At 39.5% G+C, this 22311-nt stretch overlaps 1 protein-coding gene across 1 annotated transcript; it reads left to right on the forward strand.

Annotated features, from left to right (window-relative positions):
- Nucleotides 1-3592: 3592 nt before the first annotated feature.
- Nucleotides 3593-16474, forward strand: RpL28 (ribosomal protein L28). The gene is made up of 5 exons (XM_045757685.2): nt 3593-3680; nt 9271-9370; nt 10276-10404; nt 13836-13949; nt 16342-16474. Exons 2-5 carry the CDS (start codon nt 9284-9286, stop codon nt 16444-16446), a joined length of 435 nt encoding a protein of 144 aa, XP_045613641.2. The 5' UTR covers nt 3593-3680; nt 9271-9283; the 3' UTR covers nt 16447-16474.
- Nucleotides 16475-22311: the final 5837 nt, after the last annotated feature.

Here is a 22311-nt window from a genome sequence, read left to right on the forward strand (position 1 = left end):
TCCCCAGTATCCCAACATATCTCCCCAATATATTATCTTCCCAATATCCCAACATACCATCTCCCAATATCCCAACATAAATTTTCCCAAATCTCCCAACATATCATCTCCCTCTGACGCTGGGCATGAACCGAGGATGGAGAGGGCATTTTCTTTCTGGATCGCCGCATTCAGCAGCTGGAAAAGAAGCTGGCGGCTTATAAATCATCATGTTGCTTGTAATTTTAGATTCCCCTACAAGGATCAAAAAGTTCCAAGTAGCACGGGCTTTGGAGAGCCCATAGTGGACTTATCTGCACATTTACAAGAGCATGCAGAGAATCCTAAGGGAGGGAATCATACATCTCACAGAGAATAATTTTGTAAAATCAACGCATCATGGGTTTGTTAAGAATAGATCCTGCCTCACTTATATGTTCACATTTCAGGAAACGGTAACCGTCTATTCAGACAAAGGACTTCCGATAGACATACTTATTTTGCTAAAGCTTTTGACAAGGTACTACATGAGAGACTGGCAAGAAAATTAGAGGCACATGGAATAAATGGGAGAATATTGGAATGAATAAAACAATGGTTAAAACATAGAAAACAAGGGTCGTGCTAAATGGGCATGAATCTGACGGGGGAAATGTGCTAAGTGGGGTGCCACAGGGGGCCAACCCTTTTTGTCATATACATCAATAGCATAGATGAGAATATTACAAACTACATCATCAAATTTGCAGATGACATTACAAACTACATCCAAATTTGCAGATGACACTAAGATCTATGATAAAGTGGAAAGTGAAAGTGATATTGAGACTTTACAAAGAGATCTACATGAACTCTACAAATGGTCAGATGACTGGCCAATGATTTTTAATGTCGATAAATGCAAGATCTTGCATGTGGGGCATAACAATCCACGTCACGACTACCAAACTGATTTCACTACCTTATAACAGATAGATGAAGAAAAAGACCTTGTAATCAGAATACATCATTCAATAAAAGTTGCACAAGTGGGAGCGGCAGTAAAAAAAAGCAAATCAAATCTTGGGAATAATCAAGTGTACCTTTACATTCGAGAAAAAGAAAGTAGTCGTTCAACTGTATTAGTCTTTGGTGCGCCCCACCTGAATAATTGCACCCAGACATGGAGACCTCATCATCAGAAAGTCATAGCTGCTCTGGAGAAGGTGCAACAAAGGGCAACAAAAATCATACCAGAGCTTAGTCATTTCTCGTACAGGAACGGTTGAGGGCCACAAGGCTAACAACACTGCAATCCAGGCATGACAGGGGTGATCTCATCGAAGCCTTTAAAATACTAAACAATTTGGAGAATGTCGATCCAGATAGTTTCTTCAAAAGGTCAGATGTAACACGAACGAGAAGCAAGGTTTCAAGATCAACAAGCCACAATGTAAGATAGAAAACAGGAGATTCTTTTTTCACTATAAACCCGTGGTTTATAGTGAAGCCTACCCACTAGGTAGTAAGCCTACCCACCGAAGCCGTAAATGCCAAAACTCTGCTGGGTTTTAAAATACAGCTGGAAAAGATCATCAGTGCAAATGGGGGACCTTTGACAAGCCGCCGGATTCCTGTCCTCGTCGAGGCAACTAGTATTAGTGGCCCTCAGATAAATTCAGGTAAATATATAAAGGGAATATATGCAGTCCCAGTAGCACAGTAGTAAAACACTCGCCCGGCGCATCGGGAGCACTTTGGCCTGGGAGGATTGACTGGGCGCCAATCCTTAACTGAAGCCTCTGTTTACCCAGCAGTGAATAGGTACCTATTTGTTAAACGATTTGGCGGGTCGTATTCCGGGGAAAATTAGGATTTAGGACCTACCCGAAACGCTATGCGTACTTGTGGCTTTACAAGCACGATATCGATATCTATATAGCAAGTGGCTGCAGGTAATGAATCCCCCAATGTTTAGTTTAGTTCATTTATTATGCACCCCATACCCATCTTGTGGGCGGTAGTGGAAAGGGTTACAGAGGCACATAATGGGCTCAGGGACTGAACCCCACAATTCATTTAGTTACAATCTTGATGAGCTAGTTACAAAATTCAATATAAGTCGTCACATCAACAATGGGTTCGAGATCGACCTCAAGTACAGATTCTAAATTAAACAACTGACATATGTAGAGAGCTAGTGTCAAAATTTATATGTTTGTCCTGCACACCGCCCCCCATCCAGTGGGCAGCGGTGGATAGGTTACAATCACTTAGTTACTACCTACAGTTAGCAAACTGGGGATATTTGGCTAAAATTTCTGGTAGCAGATCATTTTGAATAAAATATTTACACATCGCTGGAACATTGGTTATAAAATTGTCTCTAAATTCACGTATCTTTTCGCACTCCATCACATAGTGACGGAGGGTGTGCGAATAATTTTGTTGACACAGTTTACATTTGGTCAGGTCTACATCAGCAGATAATGAGAATTCCCAGAGATACTTGTAACCGAGTCTAAGCCTAGCAGTAGTAACATCTAGAAGTCTGCTGATTTTATTGGATGATCCATAGATGTGTGGCTCCTCTTGCATGATAGTATGATGATAGATGGAATTACTGGTGTCAATTTCACTTTGCCTCAGATCTACAAGATCTTGTTGAAGTTCTCGGTGAACATTTCAGATGTAAACTATGTGAACAAGAGCTGGGACATACTCTCCAACACTATATCTGTGATTGCCCTGTTATAAGTGACTTCAGACCTAATGGTATGAGGTACTTTGAGTTCTGTAATTACTTCATACACCCAGGAATATTGGAGGATATTCTTGTGCTGTACCCAGACTTTGCTAATGGGGACTAATAGATCAGCCATACATTTTATGGTCTCATCTGTTTTTTAGTCATAGTTGATTTGTTTTTGTATTGAAGTTTTCTCTCATGATTCCATGTATGACTAACTATGCTGTAAGATGGGAATATTAGATGAACTTATAGCTAGCTGATTAGTCAGAGCTAGTTTGTTTTTGTATTAAGGTAGGTATTATCTTCCCTAATTCCATGTATAATTAAACATCCTGTGATATGGGAATAATAGTTGAACCTATAACTAGTTCTTGATGTACAATGTGTAATATCTCATATAGAAGAGGGTAGCAGCACATTGCTGTGTATACCTAATTTTCCTTGAATATTTCCTTGAACTCTTGAATATTTAAATAAAACAAATAAAATATTAGTTGAATACAACTAGGGGGAATACAATAATCTATGCATTGATCTCAATTAGTTTTAAGTTTTAGGTGTTTTTAAGAGTTTTTCCCACATCTTGCCTGAAAATGTGCGTATTAGTGGCTTTAGGCATAGTATGTACTAGCTCTATCTACAAATCCAACAGTCTGTCTGTAACTCATCTTGTATGTATGTAATTTTATTTGAATAAAAATTTATTTATTTATTTATTTATAATATTAAGTTGGACCATAAAAGTATTATACCCACATACGAATTCTAAGGTTTACCTAAAATGCTGCGCATGATTAAGGCCTTTAAAATAAAATAAAAATAAATACAAACTAATAAATGTAATAATGTTATAAATAAATTATTGTTATCGATGTAAGTATCAGTGTGGATGTCGTGCGAGTTTGTGGCAGGCGGTGCACAACACGGCCGCCATCTTCCCTTCTCTGTGTACCTCCACACGCCGTCTGCGGTGAGCTCCTGCCCTCAGCTTTACCCCCATTTTTCGAACACTTTTTTATATGGTTACATATTTGTTCATATCGTTTTGAATTGCAGGAAGCTGTTAAGTTATGTTTTAGATAATAATCGGCTCTCAAATCTTGGAAAAGGATAAAATAAATAGATATATAAGTGAGGTGGAGCCTGCCACATGTGTCGTACAGATGATGATGGTGGTGGTGGGTGGAAATGTTGTATGTATTGATAACTTGTCCCGTAGTAGTGAGCAAAGACACCTTCATACAGAAAACAGTTTATATGTTTTTTTTAAACGTGATCTAACCCGTGATATAAATATTAATGCTTTTAGACTTTGCAGTATGAGTTTTTTCAATTTTGAAAATTGTGGACTAATTCATTTTTTTTATTTATTTTTTATATATACAAGAGTTCATGCATTCTTGTACAGCCACTAGCACGCGTAGCATTTTGGGCAAATCCTTAATCCTATGCTCCCTGGCATACCACCCCCTTAAAAAATCGTTTACAACCAAGTATCCATTTTACCGTTGAGTTAAACAGGCTACAGTTAAAGATTTGTGCCCAGTAAATCCTCCCCGGGCAGGATCCGAACCCAGGACAAAGTGCTCGCAAAATGCCAGGCGAGCATCTTAATCACTACACCACGTCAGACTTTTGTTGTGTTTTACTATTTTAGTGAGGTGTTTTAAATGTTTTATTATTTTATTTATACAAGAGTTTTTACATTCTTGTACAGCCACTAACATGCATTGTGTTTCAGGCAGGTCCTTGATAACAATTTTCACTGAAATACCACCCGCCAAATCGTTTAACAACCAGGTACCCATTCACTGCTGGGGGGGAACAGAGGCATACAATCAAAGATTGGCACCCAGTCAATCCTCCCTGGCCAGGATAGGAACCCAGGCCAAAGTGCTCGCAAAATGCCAGGCGTGTGTTATCACTTCGCCACGGGGACTTTGATAGTGAACAAAGATACTAACTCATATTCAACATGTTTCTCCTTGAATGCTCTTGGAATGAGTTAGTATTATTGTTTGGAGAAAGTGGTTGTTGTGGAAACATTCAATGAAACTTTAGTTTCTGATACTGGAGTTAGGTTGAACTGCAAAAGATTCATCCATTGCTACAAGCCCCCCCTCAATGGTAATTTATTTTATGGGAATTGTCTTATACTTTTTATTTCATCCTGCTTCTGCCTGTACGATGCCTGTACAGCATTATCAACCCACTGCTTTATCCTGACCCATTTTGTTACATGACTTATCAATTTAACTTTTCAATTAAACGCACAATGTAATGCACACTGTACGCCATTTCCAGCTGGTGTTCAGAATTTTCAATTAAATAGAGAATGTGAGTGAAGAAGTGCCTTGACTGTTTGCATTCACTGCAAAAACATAATAAATTGCCTTGTGAGTTAAAAGGGCGAGGGAAGTCTTTATTCACAGAGGTGGGAGGTTGAGAAAATAATAGGGGACCCTGTTTGATTATATGGAGGTTGGACTGTATGTCAGGAGAAAGTGCTTTCCTGAAAGCCAAATCTTCTTAAATAAATTGCACTTTCCTTACCTTGGTTACCTTACCTTGAGGTGCTTCCGGGGCTTAGCGTCCCCGCGGCCCGGTCGTTGACCAGGCTTCCTGGTTGCTGGACTGATCAACCAGGCTGTTGGACGTGGCTGCTCACTGCCTGACGTATGAGTCACAGCCTGGTTGATCGGGTATCCTTTGGAGGTGCTTATAAGAACCAGGTACTGCAGAAGGCCTATTGGCCCATACGAGGCAGCTCCTATCTACAACCACCCAATCCCACTCATAAACATGTCCAACCCACGCTTGAAACAATTGAGGGACCCCACCTCCACCACGTTACGCGGTAATTTGTTCCACAAATCAACAACCCTGTTACCGAACCAGTATTTACCCAAGTCTTTCCTAAATCTAAACTTTTCCAATTTATACCCATTGTTTCGTGTTGTCTTGTGTCGATACTTTTAATACCCTATTAATATCCCCTTTGTTATGTCCATTCATCCACTTGTAAACCTCTATCATGTCACCCCTAACTCTTCGCCTTTCCAGTGAATGCAAGTTAAGCTTTGTTAATCTTCATATGAAAGATTTCTAATTTGGGGAATTAACTTGGTCATCCTACGCTGTACACGTTCAAGTGAATTTATATCCATTCTATAGTATGGCGACCAAAACTGAACTGCATAATCTAAATGGGGCCTAACCAGAGCAAGATATAGCCGAAGAATAACACCAGGTGTCTTGTTACTAACACTTCGATTAATAAATCCCAGTGTCCTATTTGCCTTATTACGAACATTCAGGCATTGATCCTTTTGTTTTAAATTCTTACTAATCATAACTCCCAGATCCCTTTCGCAATCCGACTTCGCAATCTCAACACCATCAAACTTGTATCTTGTAACTATCATTATTACCTAGCCTCAGAACTTTACATTTATCAACATTAAACTGCATCTGCCAGTCTTTTGACCATTTCAAAACCCTATTTAGATCATCTTGCTATAACTGAATAACTTGCAACTTGCTGTAATGGATAACTGAATTATCCAGTTCTCTCTTGAACACCGTGAGGAACTGCCTGTTATGCCCCTTAGGTGTAATGGAAGCGTGTTGAACAGCCTCGGGCCTCTGATGTTGATAGAGTTCTCTCTGAGTACCTGTTGCACCTCTGCTTTTCAATGGGGGTATTCTGCACATCCTGCCATGTCTTCTGGTCTCATGTGATGTTATTTCTCTGTGCAGGTTTGGGACCAGCCCCTCAATTATTTTCCACGTATAGATTATTATGTATCTCTCCCGCCTGCGCTCAAGGGAATACTGATTTAGACTCTTTAGTCGGTCCCAGTAGTTTAGATGTTTTACTGAGTGGACTCTAGCAGTAAAGGATCTCTGCACGCTCTCCAGGTCAGCAATTTCTCCAGCTTTGAAAGGGGCTGTCATTGTGCAGCAGTACTTCACTCTAGAGAGCACAAGCATTTTGAAAAGTATCATCATCGGTACAGTATCTCTAGTGTGAAAAGTTATCCAACCTGTCATTTTTCTTGCAGTTGTGACGGCTACTTTATTGTGTTCTTTAAAGGTAAGGTCTTCCGGCATGAGTACACCCAGATCCTTTACATTGCCTCTTCGTTCTATGTTATGATTTGCCTGAGTTTTGTATGTGGTTTCCGTTTTTAAATTTTCATTTTTTCCATAGCGCATGAGCTGGAACTTATCTTCGTTAAACACCATATTATTTTCTGTAGCCCATAGAAAGACCTGATCTACATCCTCGTAGATCGGGGGGCCTCGTAGCCTGGTGGATAGCGCGCAGGACTCGTAATTCTGTGGCGCGGGTTCGATTCCCGCACGAGGCAGAATCAAATGGTCAAAGTTTCTTTCACCCTGAATGCCCGTTACCTAGCAGTAAATAGGTACCTGGGAGTTAGTCAGCTGTCACGGGCTGCTTCCTGGGGGTGGAGGCCTGGTCGAGGACCGGGACGCGGGGACACTAAAGCCCCGAAATCATCTCAAGATAACCTCAAGATAACATCTGATTGGAGGGTTGCCGTGTCCTCTATGTTGCCTACTCTCATGAAGATCCTAGTGTCATCTGCAAATGATACAGTGCTATAGATTGTGTCCTTGTCTATGTCAGATATGAGGAACTCTGTCGAAAGCCTTTTTTAGGTCCAGATAGATGCAGTCAACCCAACCATCTTTCCTGTAAAATCTCTGTGGCTCAATCATAAAAACTGAATAAGTTCGTTACACGGGATCTTCCAGATTGAAAACCATACTGTCTGATATTATATAATTTTTCTCCAGGTGTTCTACCCGTTTAGTTTTAATTATTTTTTCCAATATTTTGATTGACACTTGTCAATGATACAGGTCTATAATTAAGGGGGTCTTCCCTGCTGCCACTTTTGTAGATTGGAACTATCCACACATCAGCTACAACTCCTGTACACAGGGATACCTGAAAAATCAATTGAAGTGGAATGCTGAGCTTGGGTGCACATTCTCTCAGAACCCATGGTGAAACTCCATCTGGATCAACTGCTTTGTTCTTATTTAGCTCCTTGAGCATTTTTTCCACTTCGTCTCTAAACACACTATGTGCTCTATGTTGTTCTCTGGAATTCTTAGTGTCTGGTTCCTATTGTTCAAGATTCAGCTACTGGGAACAAAACGTTCCAAGTAGCACAGGCTATGGTGAGCCCGTAGTGGACTTACCTGGCACAGGAGCGGGGCTGTAACTTGTCTGGTTCCCAAGTGCTGGGTGCTGGATAGTGCTGGAATAGTGCTGGATTTTTTACCATGTTATGGCTCAGACGATTAAGGTGCATCTGGGATCATCCTGGACATAAGTTCGAACCCTCATCATGGCCCTTGTGGATTTATTCATTTGATATATCACGCTATTGTGATTTCTATGTGTATACAGGTAATACCTTTGTGGCAACTCCCGCCTGACATCTCGGGCAGAGCAAACCTCTATTGACGCCTGCTCTGTCAACGCCTCTTTTTGCCAGACTTCAACCTATTACGGCCAAAATGTCACCAAGGCTGACTTTTCCCTGTGCTCAGGGAACACAAACATTTAAAAAAAAAAAAAAAAATTTTCTTGCGCATGGTGTTAAAGCCTTAGGGACCCCTTAACAGCTTAAGGGTTAAACCAGCAAATAGTAGAACCAACTAGAAAAGAGAACATGCTGGACCAATAAGTTTCATATTATATATACAAGTCATTTATTCACCATAACGAACCAATAAGCAGTTCTCGTAGGTATGGTAATAAAATCAAAGCACAAGCTTAATAAAATTAAAGCACAAAGTGGCACTCCAGAAGATGATGCCACCTGACACTGCAAAATTCCACATTGCTAACTACTCACAGCATTGCTATTGATATTAGAACCCTGTCACTAAATCATGAATATTAATAATTTCCCACAAGTTTATTTTCTAAAAAAATGTAAGCCCTGTTTATGTGGGACTTTTAAATCTTACATGGTACAGTGGTAGCTCCGTTTTAAAATTTAATCCATTCTCAGAGAGGTTATGAAAACCAAAACAATTTTTCCCATAAGAAATACTGTACTGTATTGTTGCCTGGAGTGTGTTTGCTGGCATATCAGCCTCCTATACACAGTGATCCAGTTATTGCACTTCTTGCCTCAAAATGTCGCAAATTTAATTGGTGATATTAACAAGGCATACGAAAATAGAGGTTCCACTGTACTTTAAAACGGCTCTGGCTGTGACTGCAGATAATTAGCCTCGTTAACGACACAAGCATGTCGCGCAGTGGAGAGTTAAGCCTATGCTATTCATATTCCATAAACATTATTTACGTTATAGGCCTAAGGTGATCATTGCACCCCTGTACATTAAAGCACTTCTGTGTCCTGAAGATTGATATTCTATGGCTACCTCTGTTGGTCAGCTACAGTTAAAACGCCTAGTTATTTCTTTTATAATAATGCCATCCCTAGTATTTCTCTTCATTGAAGCACATTTAATTTTGTTTGACTTAATCTGTAATTTTTGCATTGCAGGTAAAAAGTCAAGATGTCTGCAGACTTGTGTTGGCAAATCATTCGGGATAATCATGCACATCTCCTCAAGAAGAGGAATGTCAAGAAACCTTTTTCCACTGTAAGTCAAAATCTCATTTGCATGACTTGATTTTTATACCATAGTACTTTGTGCTGTAATATAAACAGTATTCCAGTTACATTGTTTCCATATCTATATAGAGTAAAAATTGAGACCTATTTAGCTTGTTTAATGACTTTAAAGTATGATTTAGTGGGTCAGACTACAGTTAACATTGATCCTTGTTATGCACGAAGTTTACATTTTGGATGAATTATAGAGAATGTCATTGGTCATTAAAAGCTCCAGTTATCAGGAAAAAACTGCAAGGCAATGGATACCATAGTCATTTTTGTGGTTTGACCATCAAAGAAAACTGTCCCAGATGTTAGCAAAAAGACATTGCCAAGCAGTTGAAAAGGACAGGCCTTGGTACAAAATATGGTATAGGGGTTGATAAAAAGCAAGTTAGGCAAGTGATGTGATGCTAGAAGATAAATAGTGCAATGCTATGATATGGCAATGTAGGTACAGAAGATTGAACATGCTTACCTGTACCAGAGTAGGTCACTGAAATTAGCTGGTATATTTGTTGCCAATTTATGCTTGGATGCAGTCATTCTAATTCACTTCATTCCAGCACTAAACATTACAGCCATTGTATTTATTGCACCACTGTTTTAGTTAAAATAATCTAGCTTGGGGATACTATTGTCAATTGCAGTTAAAAAATGTAGTTTGTAATGGCTATGATATGCTTTAATTTTCTTCCCCTGTTGTACATGTAGTTACACAGATGGCTTATCCTTGGTTACGTTCAAACTTCCAAATGCAGACTTGTGATGGGGTTATTGAGTCATGATATAAATACTATTTTGAGTTGTACAGAAATTAAATTTTTTCCATTTAGAATCTTGCAACAATGTTGAATTACAGTATATGTTTTTAACTATTCTTTTACACAGGAACCAAACAACTTGAAGTGTGTTAACAGTCCTCGTTATAATGGCCTCTGCAAGAAGAAGGTCATTGGCATTGAACCTGCCCCAGGTGGAAAGGGTATCATTCTCTCCCACAAGACCTCAAAATACCAGGTAATCTCTCCTCAAATTTTTAGGTATTCCCAGTACGTGTTTCTCTTGTAAATTTGTAATCTAAAATCTGTAAAATGCATTAAGATGTCAACGTCCAACTTTACAAGTTACCTGTGGTGGTGCAAGGAAGGCCTCTTCCTGTTATTGATCCTGGATTAGAGGATTTAGAGCTATCATAACAAATTATCAGGTGTAGCAAAATTACACCATAAATTTTAAGTTTCCTGATTGCTTGTGTTTTCTGCAGGCGATGAGCTGTGTATTCTGTGTAGTTCTTTTGGTTGCAAATGGAACTTTTGAACTAACATGATCAAATGGGTTAGGGGAAGGGGGGGGCGAGTTAAATTAGGATGCAGGAGGACCAGGCTGGTTATTTGGTTAGTTCACAATCTCAAAAGAAACAATTACAAGGGTACCTCGGTTTAAGAATATAATTCGTTCCTGGAAACGGTTCATAACCTGAAAATTTGTAAACCGAAGCGAATTTCCCCATAAGAAATAATGTGAAATGAATTAACCCATTCCTGACTCCCCAAAAACTTCACTTCAAAGTAAATTTTATACCTAATTCACTCAAATCTTGTACAAAAGTATGTTCAAGTTATTACTTACCCTTGCTGATGACTCCTGTTGGCATATGGAAGATGGTGAGGAGGGGGAAGGAAGAGAGGTGTTACTGTTTGGAAGGTGAGTCCCCTTCCATTATAACATCAGGCAGTGGAGATTTCTCTGGAGTGCACACTGGCACGTTTTGCCTGCATACCACTAGGTCCTGGTTGTGGCTCACTGCTTGATTTTCTCACTTTTCTCACAAGGAAACATTCCATTGAAGATTGTTTTTCCCTTCTTTGCAACACCTGTCTGTAGTGAGGCATCACATTGTCATTAAAAAGACCATTGCAATGGCCTACTACAGCTTTATTTGGGTGATTCTTTTCAGCAAAACTTTGCAGTCCTTCCCATACTACACACATTTTCTTAATTAATGAGGAAGGAACATTCTCTACTGCCTCCCCTGAAGATTTGTTGCATTGCCTAGCTAGTTCAACAACATGAGTACCATTTTCATGCTTACAAATGATCTCTTGTTTTTCCTCTATGGTCATTCTCACGTGATTTCTTGCCTTGAACCTTACCACTGGCTTTCTTAGGACCCATAGCAAGATATATAATAACTTTTATGCTCAAATGGCCAAAAATTCCACAACAAACTGTAAATTCTTGTGAAGAATCCAGGCATGATAGTCACTGAGCGCGAGGCACTGGTAAACTGAGGCGCGATCGCCGTGCCACCACGCACTAGGTTGGCCGTACGCGTATCAACAAACACGTATTCTGATGTAAATTTTCCTAACAAATTGGGCTCATAACCCGAAAAGTTCGCAAACGGGGACGTTCGTAACCCAAGGTACCACTGTAGTTTTAAATATAGTAAGAATGGTTAAATATAGTATATTTACATAAAAAAAAGCCACCTGTTAACCCTTACAATTTACCCCCATACTGTAGTAATTTTAAATGGCTATTTAAATTATTTAAATTTTAAATAATTTTTTCTTTTGACATTGTTAATTAGCACCCAGGAAGCATGAAACCTTTGTAAAAAGTCTCTACCTGTTGTAGAATACAGTAGCTGTAGTGGCCTGGAGCAGTTACGTTTTTGGTAAAAACGAGGCGTTGCTGCATGGGAATAACGTATATTTTTTTTCAATGTTTCTCGCTTAGTTATTTTTTTTCACTGAAACAAGTTAAATGTGTCAGACGTTGTTCATTATGTATAACAGAAAATTATATACATCTAAATCTTGTACAAGAGTTTTTACATTCTTGTAAAGATACTGGCATACAACACACATCCAGGCAGGGCCTTAATCCCAATTATGACCACTTATGTTATAATTGGACATGACACACATTTTGTCTGAAATATATAATGATAATCACTCACTTGCTGTTTTTTAAATTTTATTACCTCATAGTATGGCTCCCCTTCATGTTCCTAAGGTCAATTGAACGTTATGTAGACCTTGGTAACGTAGGCCACGTTACTAAGGCCATAGAAGAAAAGTGAGGGACTAGAGGCTGAAGAAGCAAATGAGAGCCCCTTGTATGCATGGGGAGTTTTGAATCTTATGATATACTATCATCATCACTTGTTGGCTGGCACACCACCACACACATTATGTCAGCTGGTGCAGTGTTGTGATTAATAGTATTATTTAAAGAATTGAGAAATTGTATAATTTAAAGTCAAGGAGGGACGCTTAACACTTTCACGCCCTGGGCATGCGCTCCTCTAACTTAAGAGGTCATACCCCCGGCGCGTGGCAACCGAAATGTGTATATTCATTTCAGTTTTCTCCCCTTAATTCTCGTGCTATGTAGTTTGTTTTGGTATCATTCTGTTTGCAATAGAATTCCCTACAGGTGTATATGCATATATTGTCCAAAAGCCTGGCATGACTCCCCCCCCCCCCCCCCCCAGCAAAGCCTAAAGTCAGCAAAAGTTACCTGTGAACTCACAAAATCAGTAAAATGTGTATACTCGTTTCAATTTTCTCACTTTAATTCTTGTGCTACGTCGTTCGTTTTGGTATCATTGTGTTCGTAATTAAATTCCCTGCAGGTGTATATGCATATAATGTCCAAAAGCCTGGCATGACTCCCCGCAGCAAAGCCTGAAGTTACCCGTGTGCGAGCACGAATTTGCACACCTCAGCCTAATATGTATACTCGTTCAGTTTGATAACATCAATTTTCATGTTACGTCTTTCGTTTTGGTATCAAATTGTTCGCAATATAAAGGTGCGTATTTTAAAACTATTCCATAATAATAAGAGCAATAACTGGAGTTTTAACAAATATTTTAATTTTGGACGCTCCTCATCATAAAATTATTTCTTTCCAGTGTTCTGACATAAATTTTTGTTATATCTTTCATTTTAGTATCAAATTGTTCGCAATCTAAAGACACACATTTTAAAACTAGTCCCATAATAATAGCACAATAAATAGAATTTTAACAAATATTTTTAAATTTTGACCAAAACCGTATTTATAATCTTTTCCAGTGTTCTGACGTCGTTTTATGTTATCTTTCATTTTGGTATCAAATTGTGCCCAATCTAAAGGAGCGTATTTTGAAACTATCCCGAAGTCGATCGGATTAACAAATGAATTTTATACAATTTATCGGACGCCACCACAGTCCGATGCTCAGACTTGCGAAAAAAAATTGGACGCCAGGGGCGTTAGGAAGAGGGCGCTAGTGTTAAGTTTTAGAGAAGGTAGTATAGTTGGAACAACAAATAACCATAAATTTTTATCTGGATGATTAAAGTGCATTTCATGAATCTTCATTGGTCTACTCTGAATTATTTCTCAACCTGTTATAACATTATTAGGCTTAATTTTTATATTTTATATTGCAGAACAAACCAGCAAAAAATGTAGTGAAGACAACCATTAAGGCAGGACCTCGCCGAGCTCTCAACTCCATTCGTAGATTCATTCGCTATAACCACTACAGGAAGGATCTAAAAAAGGTAAATACAGTAGTGTATCGACTCCTTGACTCTATTCCAAGTTTTTCGCTAATGAATTTTACAATAGTTGCCAATTATTTTTCATCTAGGTATAATGGCAATTTTAGGGTTATGCAAGTATCCACTGATCATATAAGTATGGTTGAGGTAAGAGTCTTAAGCAAAACAAAATGATTCAGCACTGATCCTTTACCATTTGGTTCTGTGCACTTAGCAATAATAGGAGACCTGTTTGTAAAATTGTTGGTAGATCATATTTTACAAAAACAGGTTAGGTAGTGGAGTGTTACCTTACCTTGTGGTTCCTTTGTAGTGGTTCCATGGCTCAATGTCCCTACAGCAATGTTTCTGAAAAGGCCTGGTTGATGGTCTGGTGTTTTAACAAATTCTTTAACACCATGACAGGTTGAACAGTTATGTCTTGATAGAACAGTCTTGGGCCCTTGATGTTGATAGAATTGTCCCTTAGCATACCTATTGCACCTCCAGTCTTCAGTGTTCTCTTTTGCAATTTCTGCTATGCCTCCTGGTTTCATGTAGAGTTAGTTATTTCCGTGTGCAGATTTGGAACCAGTGTGTTTTTCAAATTTAAATTATTATGCATTTCTCACCTGTGCTTTTTGAGAATACAGATTTAAAAATGTAAGTTCCCAATAATTTTATTTTTCCAGCTTTAAATTGAACTATTAGTGTGCACTATTGCATTCTAGAGCGCCATTCTAGAGCGCCATTCTAGCAACACTATTCCATTCTAGAGCGCCGTTCTAGCAACACTATTCCATTCTAGAGCGCTTCAGTGTCTTGAATGGTATAATCATTGATCTGCATGTCCTGTTTGAAAGATACTCATTATCCAACCTGAAATTAAGTAGTTTTGTTTTTATAATAGCACAGGAGCTGAAATTTCATTAAATGTTATTTTCTGTGGCCAATTGAAAGACCCAATTTAAATCAGTTTGCAGGTTTCCTGTGTCCTCTATACTGTATTTTCTATTTTCACATCTTAGTGTTATCTGCAAAAGTATGATAAGGAGCTATAGTTTGCATCCTTGTTGATGTCCAGTATGAGGAAAGTATCAGAGCAAGAACCTTGGGGGACTGGCCTTTTCATAGTGGATGATCCAGATTCTACATTATTGAACTATTACACTAGTTACAAGGGTGCCTGACAGCTGGGTGGACAGCGCTTCGGATTTGTAGTGCTGAGGTTCCTGGTTTGATCCCCGGTGGAGGTATAGACAAATGGGCAAAATGTTTTTCACCCAGATGCCCCTGTTACCTAGCAGTAAATAGGTACTTGGGAGTTAGCTGCTACGGGCTGCTTCCTGGGGGTGTAACAAAAAGGTGGCCTGGTCGAGGACCAGGCTGCGAGGACGCTAAGCCCCGAAATCATCTCGCGCTAACCAAGATAGGTTCTGTTCAGTAGGGAATTAAAGATCCACCTTTCTAATTTGCCGGTAATTCCTTTTGTGCACATTTTGAGTGGACAAAAACCGGTCACTTATACGTGCGAAATAACTAGGCGCAATGATGTCGGGCAACATGAAGTTTAGTGCATATCGGGCAATGGCAAGCATAGCCTCAAGCCTAGAGATAGATGATGATGGGGAACCTATAAATCCAGGGATACTACTACAGTGCAAATAGCAAGTCACAATAACTTGGCTGAAAATTAGACACCCAATCAACAAATCTGAAAATGTAGCAATTTACATTTTGATTTGTCCTGGATCATTATCAAGTTGTGTAATGGAAAAATAGTAAATTTAAGTAAATTTATCGGGTAAGAGAGCGAGATGATAGGAAGGAAAATAAGGTAATAGGCAAGAAGGTTGAAGTATGGAAATAAGTTTAAAGTATAGGAATACAATTGAAGTATGGGAATAATGTACAAATGTAAGAATAAGGTAAAAATATAACAAAGAAGTAAATGAATAAGGTTGAAGTATATAAACACAAAACTGCAGAAGGCCAAATGACAAAACAGGTGAAATGGAGAGAGAAATAAATAAAAGCTTAAAAGAAATTTAACACTTTTTGAAGGAATTGCTGGGTCAGTAGGGTTGCAATGGAAGTGCACTTAAGATATCAGGTTATCACCAGACAAGTGTGAGCCCCTTGGCTTGGCTTCCAAAACTATCTATTAACCCCCACTTCGCTTTCACCTCGCTTCTGCCTTTACTACCACCACCTATCATTATCTGTCTTGAATGATTATATAAGACATCTTGCATTCTTGTTCAACCAACACTCCAGAAACTGTAGTAAAGGCTACTTTTATATGAACATTTAATATTTAGTGGATCTTTATTCAGTTATTGGTTTTTATTATTTTGTCTTTTAAGACATGCTTATTCATGTAAATAATAATGACAATAATCAATCCCACTAGGCTGCCCTTCGACGTGCTTCTGCTATTCTCCGTTCTCAGCGTGCTCAACCATTCAAGAAAGCCCGCCGTAGGATTCACAATGTTGCTAAGAAGACAACTGAATAAACTTTTGTTAATAAAGAAAAGAGAATAACTTTTTTTCTATATCCTGTGTATCTGACAGGTTATAATTTCAAGTATATTACAGTATTGTCATATATATTGAATAATATATGATAACTATATTGAAGGAAAAATTAAACATGGCTTATGGAATTAAAATGCATGTTCCCCTCTCTTTTACCTTCAATAGGAAAGTATTTCCAGTCACCACTTTCCACATAGAACATCAGAATTATGGAAACTGCAGAAAATCTATTAGCTTACTTTACACAGCTCTTATTTATACTGTATAGTGTGTGGCTAGCCTATGCTTGAGCCAAATCAGGTTTTAAACCACATGTATTAGTACATTTTTGTATTAATACAAAGAGCCACATGTATTAAACAAAGTAATCTGTTTTAAGAATCGATCTTGCTTCTAAACCATTATCTATGCAGGTTTTTACCACTTCTGCTTGCTGTATCAGTCCCAGTGCACATGCAAAATACACTCCCATGTGTTTGCTGTTCACGGAAACCTGTTCATGCACAGCAAAGCTGTTCGACCCACCTTTCTCCCAATGTTCCTTCATCTAGTTGTTTAGCCTTCCCAGTGGTTGGAGCCCCTGGAGGGAAACACGCTTGTGGGAGGGACAGGTAAAACGTGAGGTTCAGTGTGGTCCACCAGACTGACTGGTAGTTTAGCTAGCTCTTTTGTTTTATTTATATATACAAGGTACAATTGGGTTTGAGAAAGTACAGAACATTTGTTTTTACAGAGCCATTATCGGCACTGGAGGGTTAGTATACCTGTCAGACGAGACAATGTGTCTGAAGATATGACGACCAAACCACACACCAGAAGACGAGACTGCGACGTTTGGTCCATCCTGGACCATTATCAAGTCCAGGATGGACCGATACGTCGTAGTTTCATCTTTTACTGTGTGGTTTGGTCATTAGTATCCTGTCCCTGGGATACATTTCGGGCTCTTCATGATGGCCCATGTATACTGTTCGTTACCCCTTTAAGTACTCACCTAGTTGTGCTTGCTGGGGGCTTTAGCCCATGTATTGGTGTCTGGTGGGGGATGCAGTTTGACCCACCTTTCTTGCATGTCTACTCCGGAATGTAAGTAATTATCAAAAGAAGGCACCAAGCTAAGGGACATAAAGCTGATGTCGCACCCACGTTAGTGTGTTGGTGGTGCCGTGTAGCACCACCGATGTCGCAGATATTCAAAATGCGCTAAAGATCACCGAGGATGTAAATATGAGAACAAGAGCACACAAGGCGAGCAATATCAAAGGTTTCGGAGTAACCAAGGATTTTGTCTGAGCGTTAGGCAAGCTAGACACGATGTCCTGATAACCGACACATTCCACAAGGTGGTGCACGACTAAGTGGGAGGATACTGTTTGGACAGTAAGTAGCAGGGCGACGATCTATTAAATGTATGAGGGAAAGCGCCAAGCCATTACGACTACTGTATACCTGGTTGATGGGGTTCTGGGAGTTGTTCTACTCCCCAAGCCCGGCCCGAGGCCAGGCTTGACTTGTGAGAGTTTGGTCCACTAGGCTGTTGCTTGGAGCGGCCCGGTTGGTCCGGCACTCCTTGGAGGAATAAATCTAGTTTCCTCTTGAAGATGTCCACGGTTGTTCCGGCAATATTTCTTATGCTTGCTGGGAGGACGTTGGACAACCGCGGACCTCTGATGTTTATACAGTGTTCTCTGATTGTGCCTATGGCACCTCTGCTCTTCACTGGTTCTATTCTGCATTTTCTTCCATATCGTTCACTCCAGTACGTTGTTATTTTACTGTGTAGATTTGGTACTTGGCCCTCCAGTATCTTCCAGGTGTATATTATTTGATATCTCTCTCGTCTTCTTTCTAGTGAGTACATTTGGAGGGCTTTGAGACGATCCCAATAATTTAGGTGCTTTATTGCGTCTATGCGTGCCGTATATGTTCTCTGTATTCCCTCCATTTCAGCAATCTCTCCTGCTCTGAAGGGGGAAGTGAGTACTGAGCAGTACTCAAGACGGGACAACACAAGGGACTTGAAGAGTACAACCATTGTGATGGGATCCCTGGATTTGAAAGTTCTCGTAATCCATCCTATCATCTTTCTGGCTGTCTCAATATTTGCTTAGTTATGCTCCTTAAACGTTAGGTCGTCAGACATTATTATTCCCAAATCCTTTACATGCTGTTTTCCTACTATGGGTACATTTGATTGTGTTTTGTACTCTGTATTAAGTTTAAGGTCCTCATTTTTACCGTACCTGAGTACCTGGAATTTATCACTGTTAAACATCATGTTATTTTCTGATGCCCAGTCGAAAACTTTATTAATATCAGCTTGAAGTTTTTCAATGTCTTCAGCCGAGGTAATTTTCATACTGATTTTTGTGTCATCTGCAAAGGATGATACAAAGCTGTGACTTGTATTTTTGTCTATATCTGATATGAGAATAAGGAAAAGCAGCGGTGCAAGGACTGTACCCTGAGGTACAGAGCTTTTAACTGCACTTGGACTAGATTTTATATGGTTGACCGTTACTCGCTGAGTCCTGTTTGACAGAAAACTGAGTATCCAGCGTCCTACTTTACCGGTTATTCCCATTGACTTCATTTTGTGTGCTATCACGCCATGGTCACATTTATCGAAAGCCTTTGCGAAGTCCGTGTATATCACATCAGCATTTTGTTTTTCTTCTAATGCCTCAGTGACTGTCGTAGTGCTCAAGTAGCTGTGAGAGGCAGGATCTTCCCGCTCGAAATCCATGTTGGCCTGGGTTGTGAAGGTCATTGGTCTCCATGAAATTGGTGACCTGACTCCTAATCACTCTCAAATACTTTTATGATGTGCGATGTTAGTGCAACTGGTCTATAATTCTTTGCCAATGCTTTGCTCCCTCCCTTGTGTAGAGGGGCTATGTCTGCTACTTTAAGTGCATCTGGTATCTCCCCCGTGTCCAAGCTCTTCCTCCACACTATACTGAGTGCCTGTGCTTCCGGCACTTTGCATTTCTTTATAAATATTGAATTCCATGAGTCTGGACCTGGGGCCGAGTGCATGTGCATGTATATTGCACTTGGAAGGGGTCAGGATATGGGATGGGGCGGGTGGAAAGTAATGGTGCCCAACCATTTTGACGGTCGGTAATTGAACGCTGACTTGCATGAAGCGAGACCGTCGCTCTACCATCCAGCCCAAATGGTTGGGCTTAAATGTCCAAGTTACGACGACGACGATGATACAAGATAAGGCACCCATTCAGGAGAGCATTGAAGAGAAGCCGGTGAGAGGAAGCGCTCAAGTTGTAATAGAAAGAGCCAAGGTTTAACCGAGCTGCATACCAGGGGATGACTATGTTAATTAACTTCATTGTGGCGAGACGGGGAAGGTCGTCTTCAAGGGCGAATTGTGGCGGTTCTTCTGATGGAGATGAAATTTTGATCCTCGTTCGATGTTCTAAACGGGCATATCTAGATCCCTACCCCCCCTAATGAGAGGAATGTAGTTTTACACCTCTTGGACAAGAGGTGATCATGTTTCTAGTTCTTCGTGTGTGTGCAGTACTAGCTGCGTGTTGACATGGCAGGTCTGTCGTGCGTGGTCGTTGAAGAGGCTTGCGGGTTGTGGGTGTCGTTTCGTTGGTGTGGTGTACCTCCTACGTGGATTTCCTAGTCCGAGTCAAGAGTCTTCCGAGGTAGGTGGTTTGGGCTTGGGTGTCGCTGTGGTCCTATCTACGAGCATGCCGAATGCAGTTCAAGTTAAACATGTATGGCTAATGTTTTTTTTTCTTTTTTTTTTTGAGATATATACAAGAGTTGTTACATTCTTGTACATTCTCTAATATGTAACCTAGATAAAGCCGTTTCCCATCGTCTCGGTGGTAGGAGGAAGACCAACGGGCTATGTTACTTTTAAGAGTGTGCAATTTGTTACCTGTAACCAAAGACCAACTACTCTGAGGATTGGATGACTGGGTAGTGGTCTCAAAGAATGTACTATTGAAGGCCTCTTACCCCATGGGGCCGGAACTTAATGACATGGCTTGAGAACATTCAGAACATTACTCCTCCACTGTTCTTCAGTGCGTTAGTGGCAAGTTGTAGTGCAGCTAATTCTGCATGTGTGTGGAGCTAAGCCAGTTATCCAGTCTCGCACACTTGTGGTCTGTGTACACATGTCTGTATATTCTACAGGCTGCTGCAGTGCGACCTGTTGACATTTGAACAGACCCATCAGCGTAACCATAGTGCTCGCGAGGTCGTAAGTTATTTATAAAAGAATCAATAGTTTCAAGTGTTGTTGCTTTCAGGAGTGCTGGATTTTCCTTCTTCTTTTTGCTGATGGGCGTGTAAGACACTTGTTTTTCAGGGTACAGATATAATGGAATATCATTGGCTAATACTTTGCATACAATATGAATATTTAGTTTAATGAGACTGGCAACTTCTACTCAACCAGCTTGCATATAGGTTGCCCGCTGGTGTGTTGGCAACACTTTTCCGCCTACAAGCAGCACTAGTCAGTTTTTCTCTTAAGTAGTAAGGGTGATAGTTGCTCTCTCATCACCTTCACACAGAAGGTAGTACTGGCTGCTCAATTCTTTCACATATGGTTGGGAGTTTCAGCTCCTCCCTCATGTTGATGATTCTTGTGCATCTGGGAGCTCCAAGAATTATCATCATGGCTTCATTTTTTATTTTCTCTAGAGTATTCAGCCTATTGTTAGGGAGACTAATAAGTTTTTTCAGGGATATTCCTGCGCGGGCCCTAAACCTCTGGCCGGTCCACTAAGTGTTGCTTGTTTCTGTTTTACTTAGGCGGAGTATGAGTATTTATGACTCGTATGGTCGCTTCAGTAAGATTTTGTCCCATGTGTTTAACAACTTCTGCTCTGTTGAATCTAAGTTGAAATCTTAATGGCTTTGTAACTGTGTTAGATAATGTTCCAGTGGTCTGTCGGGCATTTTCTGACCAGGGGGAGAAAGATACTGGCAGTATGGGGCGTTAAAGTTTATTGAAGATTAAATTCTGCAGAACATGTAAATATATAAAGTTCAAATATAAAGTAAGTAATTATATAAAGTTTATATTAAACACGGTTTATATTATAGACTTATAACAAAGTTTATATTATTAAACTTAATATTGAACATGTAAATATATAAAGTTTCAAAATATATAATTTAAGGACTATATAACGTTTATATTAAAATATATAAAGTAAATATATAAAGTAATTTTATATTACATTATAATACATTATATTACATTATATATAAAGTAATTTTATATTACATTATTTTATATTATAATTTTTATTATATTTTATATTTGATATTATTAAACTTAATATTGAACATGTAAATATATAAAGTAAATATATAACGTTTATATCAAAATATATAAAGTAAATATATAAAATAAGAATTAACAGTAACAATTCCAAGTCCGAGGACTAGATTTAACTTAAGGTACACCCGTAGTAAGTATGAGACCTTAGCCTATAGTGACATGGAAACTAATTCTGCAGAAACCTAAAGGTTAACTGGTACTAGAATTAAGGCCGAGTGCAAATGTGTAGTAATTATATAACACTAGGATATAACAGGCAGGACACAAAGAATAACTAATAAGTGAGAGACCACATAACACGTAATGTACCCGGCCAAGAGGCCGTAAAAGACCTAATGGATAAGGAGAAGGGGGTGTGACTACAAGTAGGGCTTACTAGCACCTAGACTGGGCAAAGTATTAGCTGCGGACAGCGGGACACTTGGGGACCGGCGCTGCACCCCCCTTCCCACATGCAGTGGGGAGACAATCGGGACAACTGTGCAAAGCATGACGGGGATACAAAAGCAGC

This window comes from Procambarus clarkii, chromosome 67 (assembly GCF_040958095.1).
Source record: "Procambarus clarkii isolate CNS0578487 chromosome 67, FALCON_Pclarkii_2.0, whole genome shotgun sequence".
Taxonomy (NCBI): domain Eukaryota; kingdom Metazoa; phylum Arthropoda; class Malacostraca; order Decapoda; family Cambaridae; genus Procambarus; species Procambarus clarkii.

Coding starts and splice junctions, on each gene's coding strand:
- RpL28 (XM_045757685.2), top strand. CDS start 9,284: ATGTCTGCAGACTTGTGTTGGCAAATCATTCGGGATAATCATGCACAT. Junction 9,371..10,275: donor TCAAGAAACCTTTTTCCACT/GTAAGTCAAAAT, acceptor TCTTTTACACAG/GAACCAAACAACTTGAAGTG. Junction 13,950..16,341: donor ACAGGAAGGATCTAAAAAAG/GTAAATACAGTA, acceptor CAATCCCACTAG/GCTGCCCTTCGACGTGCTTC.